The sequence below is a fragment of the Suricata suricatta genome, chromosome 8 (assembly GCF_006229205.1).
Source record: "Suricata suricatta isolate VVHF042 chromosome 8, meerkat_22Aug2017_6uvM2_HiC, whole genome shotgun sequence".
Classification (NCBI taxonomy): Eukaryota; Metazoa; Chordata; class Mammalia; order Carnivora; family Herpestidae; genus Suricata; species Suricata suricatta.
The window spans coordinates 41,767,863-41,788,341 of NC_043707.1; the positions used below are offsets into that span (position 1 = coordinate 41,767,863).

General features: G+C 39.5%; 1 protein-coding gene across 2 annotated transcripts in view; it reads right to left on the reverse strand.

The window, feature by feature from the left end:
• GPR89A (G protein-coupled receptor 89A) overlaps positions 1 to 20,479 on the reverse strand; it is a 55,032-nt gene that overhangs the window by 10,652 nt on the left and 23,901 nt on the right. For both annotated transcript variants that reach the window (XM_029945990.1, XM_029945989.1), the window contains exons 8-10: positions 6,942 to 7,051; positions 4,613 to 4,701; positions 3,635 to 3,727 (exon numbers count right to left, since the gene is read on the reverse strand). In XM_029945990.1, coding sequence (XP_029801850.1) covers positions 3,635 to 3,727; positions 4,613 to 4,701; positions 6,942 to 7,051 — 292 coding nt within the window. The remainder of the gene's footprint in view (positions 1 to 3,634; positions 3,728 to 4,612; positions 4,702 to 6,941; positions 7,052 to 20,479) is intronic.

A 20,479-nucleotide genomic window follows, 5' to 3' on the forward strand; every position in this document is an offset into this window, starting at 1 on the left:
GATTCAATATTTCCAAATCAAACATGATAAACCACATCAACAAAGGATAAAAACCAAAAATAAACTAAAAATGGATTATAAATCTAAATATGAGGTCTGAAACCATAAAACTCCTAGAAGAAAACATAGGCAGTAATTACTCTGACATCGTCCATAGCAACATTTTTGTAAATATGTCTCGTAAGGCAAGGGAACCAAAAGCAAACATTAACTACTAGGACTACACTAAAGAAAAAAGCTTTTGCACAGTGAAGGAAACGATCCACAAAATGAAAAGGCAATCTACTGAACGGGAAAAGGTATTCACGAATGATATAACTGATAAGGGACATCCAAAATATACAAAGGATTTTACAACCCAACACCCCAAACCACAAACAATCCATTTAAAAAAATGGGCAGAGGAATTGAAGAGACATTTTTCCCAAAGAAGACAAACAGATGGCCAACAGGCACTTGAAAAGTTGTTCACGGTTACTAGTCATCAGGGAAATGCAAATCAAACCACGATAAGACATTACCTTACACCTGGTAGAAGGCCTAGGATAAAAAATAGACAAGAAATAACAAGTGTCGGCGGAGATGGGGAGTAAAAGGAACCCTGACGGAGTGCTGGTGGGAACATAAATTACTGTGGCCACTGTGGAAACCAGGACGGAGGTTCTTCAAAAAACTAAAACTAAAAATACCATATGATCCAATAATCCTGCTACTGGGTATTTACCAAAAGAATGTGAAAACACCAACTTGAAATGCTATACGCACCCCTATATTTACTGTGATCATTTACAACAGCTGAGATATAGAAGCAACCCAAGTGTCCATCAACAGATGAATGGATAAAAAGATGTGATGGATAAAGAGAATGAGGTCTAGCCATTTGCAACAACATGGATGGTCCTACAGGGTACAATGCTAAGTGAAATAGGTCAGACAAGGAAAGAAATAACACCTGATTTTACTTGTATGCAGAATCTTAAAAATAAAACTAGTGAACAAAGAAACAAGTAAACAGACTCTTAAATACAGATAATAAACTGGCCAGAGGGGAGGTAAGTAAAGGAATGGGTGAAATAGATACAGGGGATTAAGAGGCACAAATTCTTAGTTATAAAATAAATAAACTGCAGAGATGCAATGTACAGCATAGAGAATATGGTCTATGATATTGTATGACATCGTACGGTGACAGATGGAAACACACTGTGGTGAGCACTCACTAATGTGTAGAATTGTTGAATCAAATATGTTGTACACCCGAAACTAACATTGTATGTTAATTATAATTAAGTAAAAAACCATATGAAGCAAAAACTGACAGAACTAAACAAAGAAATAAACAAATACACAACAATGGTTTGAAATTTCATCACCTTCTCTCAATAACTGATAAGATTGAAAAATCAGCAAGGATACAGAAAACTTTAACAATACTATCAACCAATTTCACCTATTTGACATTTATACAACATTCTAGCCAACAAGAGCAAAATACACATTCTACTCAAGTGCACATGGGATGGATATTAGCCATGGTTGAACATATTCTGGGCAGAAAACAAGTCTCAATAAATTTGAAGAGATTCAAATCATACAAAGCATGTTCTCAGATCACATGGAATTAAATTAGAAATCCATTACAGAATGATATTCCTATGATATCCAAATATTTGATAACATACTTCTAAATAACCTATCAGTCAAAGAAAGAGGAATTACAAATATTTGTAACTGAATGAAATAAAAATACAACACATGTAAGAAATGCTACATTTTGTGAGATGCTTAGCAAGAAATTTATGGCACTAAAATATCTATATTAAAAGCTTTGAATCAAGAATCTTAGCTTGCACTTTACAAAATTAGAAGACCCAAAATAAGCTACAAAAGAGAAATCATAAGGATCAGAGCAGAAATCGATAAAAAAAGGACACAGAGAAATAATATAGAACATTAATTAATCCAAAAGCTGGTTGAGAAGTTCAATAAAATTAATAAACCTTGATTTAGACTGATCAAGGAAAAAAAAGGCACAAATTACCAATATTAAGTGTGATTCTCACTTTACATCCACTAGAATGACTCTAATAAAAAAGATAAACAATGAGTGCTGATGAGCATGTGGAGAAATTGCAATCATCACACTGCTGGTGGCAATGTAAACTGGCACTGCTGCTTTGGAAAACAGCCTGGCAGTTTGGCAGCTTATGCAAAGGTTAAACATATAGTTAGCATGTGATCCATTGCTTTTAAGATATATACCTAAGAGAAATAAAAACATATGTCCACATAAAAATTTATACACGAATGCTCCCAACAGCAAAACCACCCAACTATCTCTCAACTGGTGGGTGAACAAACTAAATGTGGTGTATCTATATAATGGAATGACTATTATTCAGCCATATAAAGAAATGAAGTATTATTGACCGAGACTACAATATAGATGAAACTTACAAATGCTATACTAAGAAGCCAATCACAAAAGACCACATATTGTATGATCCAATGTATATGCAATGTCCAGAACGTGAAATCCATAGAGACATAAAATAAATTAGTGCCTACCTAAAGCTGGGGGAGAAATAAGGAATGACTGCTAATGGGTATGGAGTTCCTTTTTGGGGTGATACAAAACGATTGTGTTGACGTATGCACCTTGTGAATATATTAAAAACCACCAAACTGTACACAAAAGCAGTGAATTGTATGTATCTCAATAAGTTGTTACATAAAAACAGAGTGAGAAGGGTGACATTACAACAGATTGTGTTGATTTACTAAGAGTGGCGTAGCCTGGGTGGCTCAGTTGGTTAAGTGTACAACTCTTGGTTTTGGCTCAGGTCATCATCTCACGGTTTGTGAGTTTGAGACCCACCTTGGGCTCTGCTGGCGGTGTGGAGCTTGCGCAGGATTGTCTCTCTCTGCCCATCCCCCACTCACGCAGTCTCTCTCTCAAAATAAATAAACTTAAAAATATATATGTAGCTATGGTAAGAGCAATCATGCTAATAAATCAGACAACTTCAATAAAAATGGACACATTCCTTGAAAGACACAAATTGCAAAAGCCCATTCAAGAACAAATAGATATCCCGATAAACCTTATAGTTATTAAAGAAATTAAATCTGTAGTTAAAAGCATTTCCTGAAAAGAAAACTCTAGATCCAGATGCCTTCACTAGTGAGTTTCACCAAACATTTAAGAAAGAAATAATAATAATACAATCCTTCTTTTCTAGGTGACCTAAAATGAGATGGGGGGGCACCTGGGTGGCTCGGTCAGTTAAGTGTCCCAACTCGATTTTGGCTCAGGTCATGATCTCACAGTCCATGAGATCACACCCCGCTTTGAGCTCAGAATTGACAATGTGGGTGCTGTTTGGGATTTTCTCTCTCTGCCCCTCCCCAGCTTGTGCTCCCTCCCTCTCTGTCAAAATAAATAAATATTAAAAAAATTTTTTAAAAAGAAAAGGGAGAGAGTCAGGCTCAGGGATGTGAAAGATATGGACTCCTCTATGTCAACTCCACTGGATTTAGAATTTAGTTCAGTGCCTTAGTCAAACCTACTTTTCTCTTTGCCATTACCAGGGAAAATAACCTAAACCCTGATAGTTAAAACTAATATACTTACCATGAAAATTTTCCAGACACAGTAAATAGAGAAAAAGTAACCCAGAAAATTAAAGTATTTTCCCTTAAAAGTTTTGGAATATTCTATTCTCTCCTGAGGGAAAACAAATACAAAACATGGTTAGTCTCAGCAAACTGTAAACGTATACTCAACCAGAATATTGTGCCTTCATGAATCACTGTTTTGCTGGAGTGAAAAACCCACATACGATATTCAGAGTATTAAACTAATGCTACTGGGCAACTGTTATTGAATGCTTACTGTAAGCACCAAACTGGGATAAACACCTTGCATACATTATCTACTTTAATTTTTATAACAACTTTTATATGTTCTATTATCTTAATCTTACACAGGAAAAAAACTGAGGCTTCTGGGGGTGAGGTAACTGGCCCAAGGTCACATGGCTAGTGAGCAGGGGATGGAGGTTCGAGTCTGTCTTCAAAGTCTATGTTACCTCTATATTATGGCTCTTCCGATGAAGTGATCCTTAAAAAGGATAGAAATAATTCGAATGACCTTAACTACTAAATTTTGCATATTTAAATTATACGGCATTTTAAGTGTACGTAGGAAAGTTAGATCACTTTTAGGCCCAGATCCTTTAAAACATGGCTAGATCGTGGTACTGCTCTTACAACATTATTAACTTATAAAGGAAGAAAAAGCAATTGGAGGAGCCACCATCTTGACCCTGAAACTGTAGGAAGTGGCGGGCGCCACCTTCCTAGACGCTGAAAAAAACCTCTCCTGCCCATCCCACTAACTTTTATTACTGAGAGTGTTCCATTAAGAATTTTGCCAGGGGCAGGAGCAAAGCCATGAAGAACTGACTCTTATTGCTTCATGGCCGGTATTGGAGCTGTGAGGTCTCTCTCTTGCGCTGAGCTGCCAGAGATGACGCTACAGAGCGATTTAGTCTTGTTCTCCCTTCAATCGGACGGATAAAAACCACGCTTCCGTTTCCTGGCTCTGTACCTTGGTAGCATACAGATCGGCTGTTTCCAGAAAAAGCTGCCTGCTTAGTTCTTCCAAGGCATCCACTTCCTGTTGAATAAGAGTGAGATCTGGCACAAAACGGGCATCAAGGTTTAAATCACAAAGAAGTTTCAAGAAATAGCAGTGAAGAAAGCGTATGCTTTTGGTTTCTCCTAGCCTGGATCCTTGGAGCAGCCTATGTATTCGAGTCCCTGCCTCAGCGCTGACAGTGCTCCTTCGGAGCAGGTCGCCCCACTTCTGACACGCGCGAAAGCTTCTCAACGGGCATCACCCTCAAGAGCACCAAACACCTACCACTCAGTTTCTCACTAGTTCCTGTGGCTCAGACAGATGGTTTTGTTGCTGCTTTTCTTGATCTACTTAGAGTAAGTCAAACATAATCCTGAAATCTCAAATAGTTACATAGTAAAACACCTATAATATGGCATGGTTTTCCCCTAAATTCTCTGAATAAATACAATGTTAGGACAAGTTAATACAGGCTGGATTATAAGCATTCCCTTCTTTAGTTCTTTATAGACATTATCTTCTATTATTCTCAAAACAGTCCCACGAGATAGGGGTTGCTACCCATTTTGGAGATAAGGGAAGTAAAGCTCAGCTATGCCTTCCTCCAAGGTCTACTCTTTCCGTTACACTATGCTACTTTCCAAGAACTCAGTGAGGGTCTGTTACTAGTCTCTCCATTTAGGAAACAGGGGCTCAGAGAGGTGGGATAATTTTAGTCCTGATGCTTTTGCTGACCTTACTGTCACTAAGAGAGCTTAAACCTAAACTTTAGCTTTTATGGACTTTTAAGTCCTAAAGTTGTGAAAATAGCCCAAGTCGGAGGATTCGCTTTCATTCAGAGCCTCCCTATTCTGTCACTTTGCCCACTAGAGGCATACCTCATTCTACTGGCCCCCTGCAGATACTGCCCTTTTTAAAACAAACAAACAAACAAACAAACAAACAAAACAAATGGAAGGTCATGGCAATCCTGCGTTGGACAAGTCTACTGGGTGCCATTTTTGTCTCTGTGCCACATTTTGGTGATTTTCACTGTATTTCAAACTTTTTCATTATTATTACATTTGTTATGGTGATTTGTGATTAGCGAAAACTTTCACTGAAAGTTCAGATAATGGTTAGCAACAGTTTAAGGTACAGACATTTGTTTTTTAAGAATGCTATTGCACACTCACTAGGATATAGTATAGTGTGAACAGAATTTTTCTATGTACTGGGAGACCACAATATTCATCTGACTCACTTTATGGTGGTATCTGCTTTATTGCAAAGTTCTGGACCCGCACTTTAGCACCCCCGAGGTGCGCCTGTGGTACGCAAATCACCAAAGCCCTTCAGCTCCTTCCTCAGCAGTGGCTGCTACTGGAACGGTCCAGGCCCCCAGCAACAAGGTTTAACCAGTTATGTGTCTGCCTCTCCCGTGAGTGGGCGGTCAGCTTCTTGAGGGGAGAGGGTACATACTCTGTTCATCATTTTATCCCTTAGGACTCTGCCTGGAAATCGAAGGTATGAAATAAATGTTTCTGGATTAAATGCATTCAATGAAATCCTTCCCCGCCATGGTCATCCTGCCTTTCTTTGGTCTACACTTGACACCAGAAAGGGCACTTAGAGTTAGGACTGAGTACATCCTTTTCCTGCAATTGAAGCAAAAGGGAATTTGTACTTCCCTCAGGTCAGAGAAGGAAGGAGGATTCTGCTATCTCACCCCAGGTCCCCCAGATTTTGACTTAATAGCCTGGTAGACACAAAGAGGTTCTGTCGCTCAATCTGGGTATTAAACACTGCAGCCAGCTAGGCCAAGAACAATCTATTAACCCAATCTCCTTGATTTTTTCAACTAAAAGTCAGTGAAGATACAGGGCTGCTTAAAATCTGTTTAGCAATACTGATTGCTTTAGAAATGGGTCCTTACCAGCTCATACACATACACACCATCCATTTTAGGGAGTCACTGTGTTTTATGCTAGGTTTTCACACCTGGGAAATAGAATAGTGTAGAGGAAAGAACTAAAAGGAGGTCCTATCTTTGCCACAAACCACAGTGTGACTTAAACTCTGTGTCTATTTCCTCATCTGTAAACTGGAAAGAGTGACTTTGAGGATTTTTTCAGCTCAAAGACAATGGTTTTTGATCTTTTAGGGGCACTGGAGAGACTTTATATTTCCTAAGCCTTGCCCTGGCCAGCTGGACTCGGATGTAGTCAGGTACCTTAGAAAAGCCCACCCCGACACTACTTTTTCTTTTGGCCTTGGTCCAGAGTTGAGAAAAAGAATGAGGCCGAGGGATAAAGGATACTTTCACTTCCTGGTGCTGAAGCGGTAACACTTTTTATCATCCCCCAGAATCCTGATGGTTTGTTATGCACCTCCCCCTTCTGGAACATAGTTCTCCGTGTCATTGCCATCCTGAAAGGAAAGAAAAGATAAAACCTCAGCAGGGAGCTTTGACCCTCTTAGTGTGTTTTCATCCACCTTCTGGTATCATAACTGCCCCTCTCCCTTGCCGAGCTGTTCAGGAAGGAAGGCGAACTCCAGAGTCCCGCTCTGCCACCATTTACAAGCAAGGGGAAACTGCGTACTCCGAAGAAGCAACGTAGCCTCGGCAAAGGAGCACAGAATTTGGAGGAGGCAATACATGTGAAGACTGGCTCTGGCTGAGTAGCTAGGAGACTTCAGAGCCTTCATTTCCTCATCTCTGGATGGGGGTGAGGATCACAGAAACCATATAGGAGAACTCGTGCTGCCAACTACCAAGTGCTCACGTGCACTCTCTCTCTCTCTCTCTCTCTCTCTCTCTCTAATATATATGTATATATATATATGTATATATGAAATTATTACCGTTATCATTTAAGGACAAAATAGTTATGAACACACCTGAAGGGCCAGGTTCAGGGTAGGAACTGAAACGTTTCTTTCCTTCCTTTTCAAAAGCAGACAAACAATAAAAAATAAACCTAGCCTCTTTTTTAATTTAATTTTTTATTTTGAGAGAGACAGAGACAGCATGAGTGGGGGAGGGGCAGAGAGAGAGGGACAGAGAGAGAGACTCCTGTGCTGCCAGCACAGAGCCTGATGTTGGGCTTGAATCCACAAAACTGTGAGATCATGACCTCAGCCAAAACCACGAGTTGGACGCTTGACAAACGGAGCCACCTGGGTGCCCCAAACCTAGCCTCTTCTAAAACATCATTCTCTAACTCCAAACTTCCCCAACTACTGAACAGATCGGCAGGAAACTTACTATGTCTGCCTGCCTTGCAGCCATGGTGGCCATGCTCCGCCCACCACACTGGTTTTGAGGACAGGGTCCTTGTAAGGAAAAGGAAGTTCACTTGCTTGCACATAAATGATTACTTGAAGGGTATGATTGGCCAAGGCCGGCTGGTCTGAGATGAACCATGCTAGATCTAGCCAGGATGGCACAGTAGGACTAAAGAAAAACCGAGCTGAAGACGGATATATTTTGGACAAGAGATAGAAGTGGTAATGAGGAAGCAGCAGCGTTGATATTTATGGCTGGAGTCACTGGTGCCCAATAGTATTTCCGGGGGCAAATTTTATTTTTATGTTTATTTATATTTGAGAGACAAAGTGCAAGCAGGGGAAGGGGGAGGGGGAGACAGAATCCAAAGCATAGAGCCTGATGGGAATCAAACTCACAGACTGCGAATTCATGACCTGAGCCGAAGTTGGACGCGTAACCGACTGAGCCACCCAGGTGGCCCTCTGTGGGCTAGATTCTTTAAGACAGTGGTTACAAGGATATTAAAAGATAAGAATATGAGGTATACTGGGTCATGCTGACTTAACTGTTTTCTTCTCAAAATGACTTTTGCCTGGATATGGAGTGTGTGGAATATAGGTCTGAGTTTCAGCTCTTTAATTACACATGTTCATTGTAATTGAAGGAAGCATTGTTGGAAGATGGAATTAACAACCAAGAAGAGGCTCACTAGGGAGATTCTGACTTAGTTAGGACTCAGAACCCTTAGTTCCCCCATTTTCATAGGTGGAAAAGCTGGAGCTGGCGTATGAAGAAGGAAGAGGTTCTATCTTACTCATCTAAAAGTTCACTTCAGTCTACCGGGCCGGATTAAAGGAGACGTGGTGGGGGGAGAAGGAGCCCTGAGGCCCATTTCTATTACCCTTAGTTTTGACATCTATAGCACAACAAATGCAACGACCGGCTGTGGAGTGGAACTGGTGGACTGCAAGGTGACTGAGACGGTATCATGGCCCGTAACAGGCAGGGAGGTACAATCACTGGCCGCACACGACAGTCATGACCTTGTTTTAAACAACTCACTTTCACTTTTAATTTGATCACTTAAGCCTAAACCGATTTTGCTCTTATCATAAGTTGCAGATGAAAAATAACCATGTATTTTTAAAAGAAGTGTTAACACCATCAGACTTCCAGAGAGGCGGTAAAAAAAAAAAAAGAAAAACACAGCATGAGGCACTAGAGAAGTTGACCACTTCCATCTTGAACTTTTTGTCACTATCACCAGCACATCCTGTGACCATCATCATTATTGTCTCCTTATAATAAGGGCAGCTCAGAACAAGAAATTATTCTTTCATTATTAGTTGAATGCCATTAAAAAACCCACAGTCTGGCTGTGCCTGGCTGAAGTTTAGTGGTAGTATATAAGTCAAGGAGGCTGAAAAACCTCTACTATGGCTTAAATACATCATTCTACTATTTTTCTAGTGGAAACTAACAGGGTAGGAAGAAAACAATTACTTTTCCCTTTTATTTATTTTGAGGTACTGTAGATTCACGTGTGGCTATAAAAAATTACAGACACCCCACGCACCCTTTCCCCAGCCCTCTCCAATGAAAACATCTTGCAAATTTCGGGTACAATATCACAACCATGGTATTGACACTGATACAGTCAAGATACAGAATATTTCCATCACTGTAAGAACCCCTCACACTGCCCTTGTGGAGCCCCCTTGCCTCCTCTCCCCTCCGACTCCTCCCTAACCACGTAGCAACCACAAATGTTTCCCATTTCCATTCCGTCAGTTCAAAAATGTAACAAATAGAATCACAGAGGATGGAATCTTTGCAGATCGGCTTTCTTCACTGTGCATAATTTTCTGGAGATTCACCCAGGCTGTTTAATCAACAGTTCATTCATTTTTATTACTCAGTGGTAGTCTGTGGATGTGACACCCTTTAACCATTCATTCACGAAAGGATATCTGGGCTGTTTCCATTTTGGGCCACGATGAATAAGACTAACACTAGTGTGCAAGTTTTCTGTGAACCTAACTCTTCATTTCTCTGGCACAGATGCTGAGGAGTGTAGTTGTTGGGTTGTGTGGTCATTGCAGGTTTAGTTTTTAAAGAAATTGCTATGTTCCAAAATTACTATTCTACATTTTAACCAGCAATGTAGGAGTGATCTAGCTTCTCTGCATGGGATTTGGTGTCACTCATTTATTTTAGCCATTCTAATAGTTGTATAGTGGTATTTCATAGTTGTAACTGCATTTCTCTAATATTTTAGGATGTTAAAACATCTGTTCATGTAGTCAGTTGCCATCTGTATATGCTCTGCAATGAAATATCTGTATGTCTTTTGCCTATTTCTAACTGGACTTTTTTTTTTAAACTGTTTTGAAAGTTTATAGCAAAAGCTATAAAGGTATTAGTTTTTTCTCAGATACGTGGCTTGCAAATATTTCCCCTTTTCTATAATTTGGCTCTTCATCCTGAACAGGGTGTTTCCCAGAGCAGAAGTTTTTAGTGTGGACGAAATCTAATTTATCAATTTTTCCTTTTATACAGTGTGTGTTTTGGTGTCAAGTCTATGAAGTCTTTGCTTAACCCTAGATTTCTCCTAGGACTTCCTATGTTTCTTCCCCACTAAGTTGTACAGTTTTACAGTTTGAGTTAATTTTTGTATAAGATGTGAAATTCATATTGAGAATCATTTTTTAAAAAAATCTATGAAGGGGCACCTGAGTGGCTCAGTCAAGCGTCTGACTTCGGTTCAGGTCATGATCTTGTGGTTCATGAGTTTGAGCCCCATGTTGGACTCTGCTCACGGCTCAGAGCCTGGATCCTGCTTCGGAATCTATGTCTCCCGCTCTCTGCTCCTCCCCTGCTCTGTCTCTTTATCTCTCTCTGCCCCTCCCATGCTCTGTCTCTATCTCTTAAAAATAAACAAACATTAAAAAATTTTAAAAAACCTATGGATATCCAATTGCTCTAGCATTATTTGTTGAAAACACTATCTTTCCTCCACTGAAGTGCTCTCACATCTTTGTAAAAAATTAGTTGGGGATACTTGTGTTGGTCTATTTCTGAGTTCTCTAGTCTGTTCTACTATACTATGTGTCTATACCTCTGCCAATACCACACAGTCTTGATTAGTATAGCTATATAATATATAAATTTTGAAATCAGACTGATTCTATTTTATTCTTTTTCTAAATTGTTTTAGCTATTTAAGTACTTTTGCCTTTCCATATAAATTCTACCAAAAAACCTTGTTGGGATATATGTTGAAGCTGTGTATCAGTGTGGAGAGAACTGACATCTCTACTATTTTGAGTCTTCTAATCTATAAACATGGTATGCCTCTCTATGTAGAGATTGGATTTCTTTGATCAACATTTTATAGTTTTTCAGCATGTAAGTCCTACACATGTTTTCATAGACTTACCTAAGTATTTCATTGTTTTGAGTGATTGTAATTGGTCTTGTATTTCCAACCATCAGCTTAAAAAAATTTTTTAGTCTTTGTATATTTATTATGTACCTTGCAACACTGATAAGCAACCATTATTTTGCATTGTTCTCCTGTAGGAAATAAGTTTAAGAATTCTGTATGCTTGCATCAATGGGTTCACGAAGCTTGGCAGAAAGCTGCCACTGGGTGAAAGTGCCCAAGGTTAGTCACTAAGTAAAACAAGGCTTAGGGTGGAAAACTGCCTCCACAAGATGAAAGCGTCTAAGAACAGTTAGAGGTGGAAAGCTACTACAGGGCGAAAACGCCCAGGGTTAGCTAGTGAAAAGGTGCCTCAACCTGGAGGCGAGCATGCTCCTGCAATCTTACATTCTGGAGATAACAGCTACTCAGCTGTATCACCAACAGAGAAACACTGTCCGTCAGGTATCTGGCACCAATATGTCATTGTGCTTTGATCTCAACTTTCAAAGCCATTCACCCCCATCCCCCAACCCTTTGCTTCTTACACACACAAACTAATGGTCACTCTGTTATTGTTTGTTTCTGCACATTCACCATGTATATAAAACCGTGAGAGCTCAATAAAGAGACAAAACCTCTGTTGGGGGCTCTTGCCCCTCCCAGACATTAGCCTCTCATGTATTCAATCCTGTATCCGCTCTCTTGCTGGACAAGAGAGAACTCCAGACTCAAAGTCTGTGACAGATGGTTACCCCAACACACTTAAAAGCCGAGGTGACTAGAGACCAATGTGGCTAAAAGGAAGTGTGACTCAAGGACTGCAGAATGCTGTGGAACAACTAAAAAGCTCTACAGAAAATGCACCAGACTTCAATCTTTCCTGATGAGGTAAGAGAAAAGCAAAACTATATTAGTATTCACTGCCACGGAACTTTTGAGAGACTCACATGGGAAACTCCCTAGCTCCTGAACAAAAGATCTGTATTTGAACTATTCGGTTGCTAGCAGTAAACAGCAGGCACCACTCTTCTTAAATTATTACTGGCTGTCCAACACAATTATCCTTGGTTCCCAGAACAAAAAGGCATGATCTTAATGTTTGGGAAACAAGTAGGGAAAACATTAAAAGCTCAACATTCTGAGGGGGCTAATATCCCCCGAGGTAATCCTTACTTGGTCCATTGTCTGTACTGCTCTTCTCCCTTTGAGCTCAGACGATGTAAATGAAGATGTAGACTTACCCAAACAAGAGGAAAAACCTGAGCTTTTTCTATAGTCAGCCTGTGCCTTTGGCACCTTTACCACTGAAAGATACTCGCCCCTCCCTCAAAAAAAAAATAGGATGATATCAAACCTCTAAACACCTCACTGACTGGTTCGGATAAGATAGATCCTCACCCCAACACATAAAGTCAGTGAATTCCACTTGTTTCTCATTGTCAAGCAAAATGGATAACATATCCATGAAGGCCTGCTCTTTCAAATAGTAAAAAAATTGCAAAAAAAAAAAACCAGTCCAACTATATGGCCTCCATTGCTGTTTTACAATCAGCATTTTAGAAACTCTTTGTGGCACTTTATTTCATGTGTGCCTGGGACTGGGCCTCTCTCATGAACATCATTCTGAGCCCAGCCCAGTATGCTGTCTGTGTCCATGAGTTTCATGACGCTTGTCTGGCTCGTGCTATGCAAAACCTCGATGCTGCTATTTCTGTGTCTTTTGAACAACTGTCTGGTATAGGGCAACCGAGGCAGCAAGCTCAGCTCCGGGTCATTGTCAGAGAACGATGCACTGAAACGGACACAGCGTATTTTATACAGGCCTACCCTAATAAAGGGGACTCTAATACTCTCTCTGTTTCTAGTGATACATTCTGCTTACTCTTAAGTATATGTGGGGGGTGTCTCCCTCATTCATTTCCTGGGTCAATGAGTATGTGTTTAGAGCCAACTGTCTCTGCCTCAGGGTAGAGACTTTAAGGAATACTCCCAAGCAGCTGTCGAAACTCCTTTTGTATCAGGGAACTTCCCTGTCTTCTCCAACCCAACACGGACAGCCTAATTCCCCTAGTGGAGTGGAAAACAAAACAAAACAAAACAAAACAAAACAAAAACATCTGTATCTGCTCATGTGTCTAAGCTGACAGGCTTTAGGACCAGAAAACTTTCTCTGCCCTCTGTGCTTTTATCTGCCTCCAGGCCTTTGGCGGGATCTCACCTCTCTCCCTTTCCCCTCCTCCTGTTTCTGCACCACCTGTTAGGCATCTGACTTTGGCTCAGGGCATGATCTCACAGTTTGTGGGTTCAAGCCCTGCATCAGGGTCTGTGCTGACAGTTCAGAGCCTGGAGTCTGCTTTGGATTCTGTGTCTCCTTCTCTCTCTCTCTCTGCCCCTCCACCACTCATACTCTCTCTCAAAAAAAGAAAGTTAAAAATTTATTCTACCTAGTTTACTAAAAGTCAAATAAGCTCATAAATAACTCTGTTGCAACTGGTTAACAAAAAGATGGCTTAAAATAATGGTTAATTTTGTCTATTTCAAAGTTTTCATGGATAATTGTTAAGATAGTTTTCAAAGTCTTTGGTAACCTAAAACATTAATGTTTTGGTTACATAATAAATTGGGATTAAAGTCACTGGATATCTAATGAGGTAAGAGGCTAAAGCACTAATTACTAGATGAAGGTTTGTGCTTTTGACTCATTGCAAAAAGGGACTATTTGGGTCTTACAAACATATTTTGTGCTTTATTAAGATGCTACTATGAAAAACCTGCTTATGCTTAATGAATTCATAAATCTGCCATCTAAAAAATTTCTGATGTAACAGATAGTTCACAGTTGGTTACTACTTAGTTTTCACTGGGGACTAAGGTTCCTAAGAGTTAAAATTCTGCTAACAGTAATTAAGATTGATGGAAATAAGAAAAGTAACTTGTATATAGAAAAGTAGGAGACAAAAAATATATATAGAAGAAATAAAAATGCATTTTTGTTAAAGGTAAATAAATAAATATGATTTTAACAAACAGGGTAAAACAGCAGGACAGCACACCCTTTTGAATTGTTTTACTCAAGCCTTGGTTGAAATGGCCTAGTCCACAAGGCCAAGGAATTGTAGAATGAGCACATTATACACTCAAAAATATGTTAAAAAAAAAATAGGGGAGATACCCCTCGCTGTCAGCATTACCACCTCAGCTTCCTCTCAATCATGCTATGATTACTCTTTTTAAATCTTTTTTTCATTTTTTTAATGTTTTATTTATTATTGAGACAGAGAGAAACAGAACATGAGTAGGGGAGGGGCAGAGAGAGAAGAAGACACAGAATCCGAAGCAGGCTCCAGGCTCTGAGCTGTCAGCACAGAGCCCGACATGGGGCTTGAACTCATGAACCATGAGATCATGACCTGAGCCAAAGTTGGCCACTTAACTGACTGAGCCACCCAGGCGCCCCTTAACTTTTTAAATCTTGACTCTCAAGGACTAACCACAGCTGAACGACAGTCTTCAAAATCAGATAAACCCTCTCACCCTTTGGTGCTATACAAACCCCCTCCCCACCCCAAAGGAGGCTCTGCGTGAACTGGGCACACCAAACTTCTCACCTAATGTAGAGGATATGCTGTGTTCTTTCAGATTCAGGACCTCTGTGGATTCCCTCTCGGTTGGTGAAACCATACCATGGCATGTTAGAGCCCCTCAGGATACCTTCCAGTGAACCAGAACTTCTAGAGAATGACTCTGAATGAACGACCACTGCCCCCCTTTTTCAGGATGGGAGAAGGCTCTTGATGGATGCCTCATCCTGAAGCCACTCCACGAATGCAAGAGTCCTTGCCCTGAGATAACACGGGGGGCTTTAAACACCTGCTTAACCAGGCCGGCATCCTCTTACAACAGAATGATCTCGCACATACCCAAGTTGCATCTGACGGCTATGATATCCATCAGCGACAAGAATTTGATAAGGATAACCCTGATTCTTTTCCTTTGTGCAGGGCAAGCTCAATATTCATAATGGGATTCATCTCCTTAATCCACCTATATTTGACAGCTTAACACTCCTAGACTGGGATATTCCTATTAGCAATAACGACACTGAGTTCATGGGAGGGGCTGATCTTAACCGCCCTTCCAAACGGAACAAGAGCACTGGCTTTACATGGCCAGACTTCAAGAGTGGCTTATTCTAGCACCTCCTATGAATGTTGACAGACTCAGCAACATACCTGCTTGTCTCAAACTAAGAATCAATGGGCTTTTACATGTACAGTCCAAAATCTCTACAAGGCCAAACAATTTTACCTTTTTCTCAGCCACAAGTTTTGATAGCCCTCAAAAAACCGAGCATATCTCATACTCCTGATGTTCTAGCTCATGGCTTCCAAGAGCTACTTGACTATAAAGGAACCAGCTCTAGAACCCCACCAGACAGCTGGGGAGCTGCTGGAACTCCTGCAAGCTGGCAGGGGCTGGCAGGCACCACAGCTCATGTTCCCCCCGCACCTTATAGTACAGAGAGGAGCAGGATCTGAGCACCCTAGTCAGACTAGCACCTTGGTGAGCCCCAGCTCTCCCACTTAGGCAGCCCCAGAACCGTACATTCTGGGGCATCTGCTCAGCATTCACTACAGCTCCAGCCATCTCACCAGGAGACACAGGCACAAAGCACCCTGGAACACTCCAGGCCGGCACCACTTCAGCTCCAGAGAGCACCCGAGTGGAGTGCTCTGGGCACCCCTAGTCCATTCCCCATCTTGGTTCCAGCTATCCCCCAGCTGGGTGCCCCTGGGGCAGAGCATCCTGGCCTGTGCCAGCCTTAGCTCCAGCCACCCAATCAGGGTGCTTCCTGCATGGAGTGCCCTAGGACACGCTGGCTTGCACGTATTTCAGCTTCAGCGATCTTGCCAGGGTGCCCTCTGCAGAGAGAGGCCCAGGACCATCCTGGCCCACACCCACTTCAGCTCCCAGTCCCACCAGGGCAGACCCAGAATGGAGTGCTCCAGGACCCCCACCCTCTGCCAGTCAACAAAAATTACCAGTCACATACCGTCTATACAGAAGGTGACGATACCTTCTAGAGCATTCCCTCAAGTTTGGGAGAAGCAGCTATTTCACTAAATTCGTAGAACAAAAATAGAAAGTCGGGCAAAATGAGGTGAGAGAGGAAGATGTTCCAAACCAAAGAGCAAGACAAAACCAAATGAAATGGAGATAAGCAATATGCCTGATAAACAGTTTAAAGTAATGATCATAAAAATGCTCATGAAATTGGAGAAGGGTAGAAGAACTTACTGAGAACTTCCAACAAAGAGACAGAAAATATAAAAAGAATCAACCAGAGTTGAGGAATACAGTAACTGAAAGGAAAATACACTAGAGGAATCAACAGAGTAGTGGATTCAAAAGAATGGATTAGTGATCTAGAAGACAGGATAATGGGAACTACCTAAGCTGAATAGCAAAAAGAAAAAAGAATTAAAAAATAATAATAAGGACAGGCTAAAGGTTTTCTTGGATAACATCAAGCAAACAAACGTTCACATTATAGGGATCCCAGAAGAGAGAAGTAGGGGCAGAAAACTTATTTGAAGAAACAGCAGAAAACTTCCCTAGCCTGGGGAAGAAAATAGACAGCCAGGTCTAGGAATCAGAGTTCCAAACAAGATGAACTAGAGGAAGTACATACCAAGACATATCATAATTAAAATGTGAAATATTAAAGAAAATCTTAAAAGCAGTAAGAAGCAAAAAGTTATATACAAGAGAAACCCCATAAGACAATCAGTGATTTTTCAGCAGAAACTGCCAAAGAAAAATGAACGGTAAAATATATTCAAAGTGCTGAAAGGAAAAAAACCTACATCCAAGAATACTCTATGCAGCAAATTTATCATTCAGAATCGGAGAAATTGTCCCAGACATATAAAACTTAAAGGAGTTCATCACCACTAAATTGGCCTTAGAAAGATGTTAAAGGGACTTCCTTACATGAAAAGGCCATAGTAGAAGAAAATGATGAATATAAAGATGTATAGTATGAAAACATATATGTTAAATGGAGAGGGAGGGGAGTAAGAAAAAGTTCTTTCAGAGTGTGTTTGATCTTAAGTGACCATCAGCTTAATACAGACTGCTACATACTTAGGATGTTATATATGAACCTACGTAAAACAAAGATGTATAATGGATACACAAAAAAATAAAGAGAAGGAAAGCCAAGCATACCCTAAAGAAAGTCATCAATCACAAGATAGCAAGAGAAGAAAAAAGGAAAAGACCTACAAAAACAATTAGGAAATTAAAAAACAAAATGGTAAAAAGTACAGACCTATCAATAATTACTTTAAATGTAAATGGTCTAAATGCTCCAATCAAACAACCTAGAATGAACTGGAAAAAAACCAAGACCTGTCTGAATGCTGCCTACCACACTCACTTCAAACCCAAAGACACATACACTGAAAGTGAAGGGCTAGAAAACATATTCCATGCAAGTGAAAGCAGGGGTGGGGGTGGGGGGGAAGCCAGGGTAGCAGTACTTATATCAAACAAAATAGACTTTAAAACAAAGACTAAAAAGAGCACAGAAGGGCACTCCATAAAGATAAAGAAATCAGTCCAACAAGAGGATAGGACAACTGTAAATATCTTTTCACACAACACTGGAGCATCTAAATACATAAAGCAAATGTTAATAGACACAAATGGAGAAACTGACAGTAACAGAGTAATAGTTAAGAACTTTAATACCACACTTACACTGATGAATGGGATATACAGGCAGAAAAATCAGTAAGAAAACTGGATATTTTTTTCTTTTTTAAAGGAAACCGTATCTTTGAATGACACATTAGACCAGATGGATTTAAAAGATATAAACAGAACATTTCATCCCCAAACAACTGAATACACATTCTTTTCAAGTACACATGGAACATTCTCCAAGATAGAACATATGCTCACCACAAATCTCAATAAATTTTAAAACACTGAAATCATATCATGCATCTTTTCTGACTACAATGGTATGAAACAAGATATCCACCACAAGAAAGCAACAGGAAAAAACACAAACACATGGAAGCTAAACATGCTACCAGACAAACCAATAGGTCAATGAAGAAATCAAAGAGGAAATAAAAAAATACATGGAAACAACTGAAATGGAGAAACAATCATCCAAAATCTTTTGGGTACAGGAAAAGCAGTTCTAAGAGGGAAATTTATAGCAATATAGGCCTACATCAAGGAATAAGAAAAATCTCAAGCAATTTAGCTTTACACCTAAAGGAACCAGAGAAAGAACAAAGCCCAAGGTTAGTAGAAGGAAGAAAATAATAAAGATCAGGCAGAAATAAGTGAAATAGACTCTAAAAAAAAAAAGGTAGAAAGATCAATGAAACTAAGAATTGGTTCTTTGAAAAGGTAACAAAATTGATAAACCTTTAGCCAGATTCATTATGAAAGAGACAGGACCCAAATAAATAAAACCAGAAATAAAAATGAAACAACTGACACTACAGAAATACAAAGGATTATAAAAGACTACTACAAAACATTACATGTCAACAAACTGGACAACCTAGAAGAAATGGATAATAAATTCTAGAAACATACAATCTTCTGAAATTGAATCAAGAAGAAATAGGAAATCTCTGAACAGAGCAACTACTAGCAACAAAATTGAATCACTAATCAAAAACCTCCAATAAACAAAAGTCCAGGACCGGATGGAATTACAGGTGAATTCTACCAAACATTCAAAGAATTAATACTTATTCTCCTTAAATTATCCACAAAATAGAAGAAGAAAGGCTTCCAAATTCTCTCTATGCAGCCAGCATTACCCTAATACCAAATCCATCCAAAGACACTACAAAAAAAAGAAAACTACAAGTCAATATCCCTGATGGACAAAGATGCAAAAATCCTCAACAAAATATTAGTAAACTGAATCCAATAGCATTTTAAAAGGATCATTCTCCACAATCAACTGGCTTTTACTCCAGGGATGCAAGGATTGTTCAATAGTCACAAAAATCAACATGATACGTCACGTTAACAAAACAAAGGATAAAAACCATATAATCATCTCAATAGATATTGAAAAAGCATTTGACAAAACTCAACACTGGATCATAAAAACTCTGATACTACAGTACTACAAGGGGTACCGACGTGTAGTTTTCTTTTTTTTTATAACGTGTTTGGACGCTTTTGATATCAGGGTAATGCTGGCTGCATAGAGAGAATTTGGAAGCCTTTCTTCTTCAACAAAGTAGATTCAGAAGGAACATATCTCAACATAAAAAGGGACATATATGAAAAATCCACAGCTAACATCATACTCAATGGTGAAAAAGTGTTTCCTCTGAGATCAGGAAGAAAAGAATGCCCACTTTTACCACTTTTATTCAACATAGTACTATAAGTTCTAGTTGCAACAATTAGAAAAGAAATAAAAGGCATCCAAATTCATAACAAAGAAGTAAAACTGTAATTGTAGAAAGAAATTTGGGAAACAATCCCATTTACAACTGCACCAAAAATAACAAAATACCTAGGAAGTAAAAGACCTGTATATTGAAAACAATAAAGTGTTGATCAAAGACACTGCAGTTAATAAATTAATGGAAAGACAGACCATGTTCATTAATTGGAAGAATTTATACTGTGAAAATTTCCATACTATCCAAAGCAATCTACAGATTGAATGCAATCCCCAAAATACCAACAGCCTTTTTCACAGAACTAGAACAAATAACACTAAAATGTGTATGGAACCACAAAAGACTCCAGATATCCAAAGAAATCTTGAGAAAGAAGAACAAAACTGGAGGTATCACAATCGTGGAGTTAAAGATATGCTACAAAGCTATAGTAATCAAAATAATATGGGTCAAATAAATCCACCCCTATACAACAATCTATAGTAAAGGAGGCAAGAATATACAATAGGGAAAAAGCTTTTTCAATAAAAGGTGCTCGGAAAACTGGGTACTACATGCAAAGAAAGCAACTGGACCATATTCTTACATATAAAAACAAACTCGAAATGGATTAAGAACTAAATGTGAAACCTGAAACCATAAAAGGCCTAGAAGAAAACACAGGTGGTAATCTCCTGGATATTAATCTTAGAAATATTTTTCTG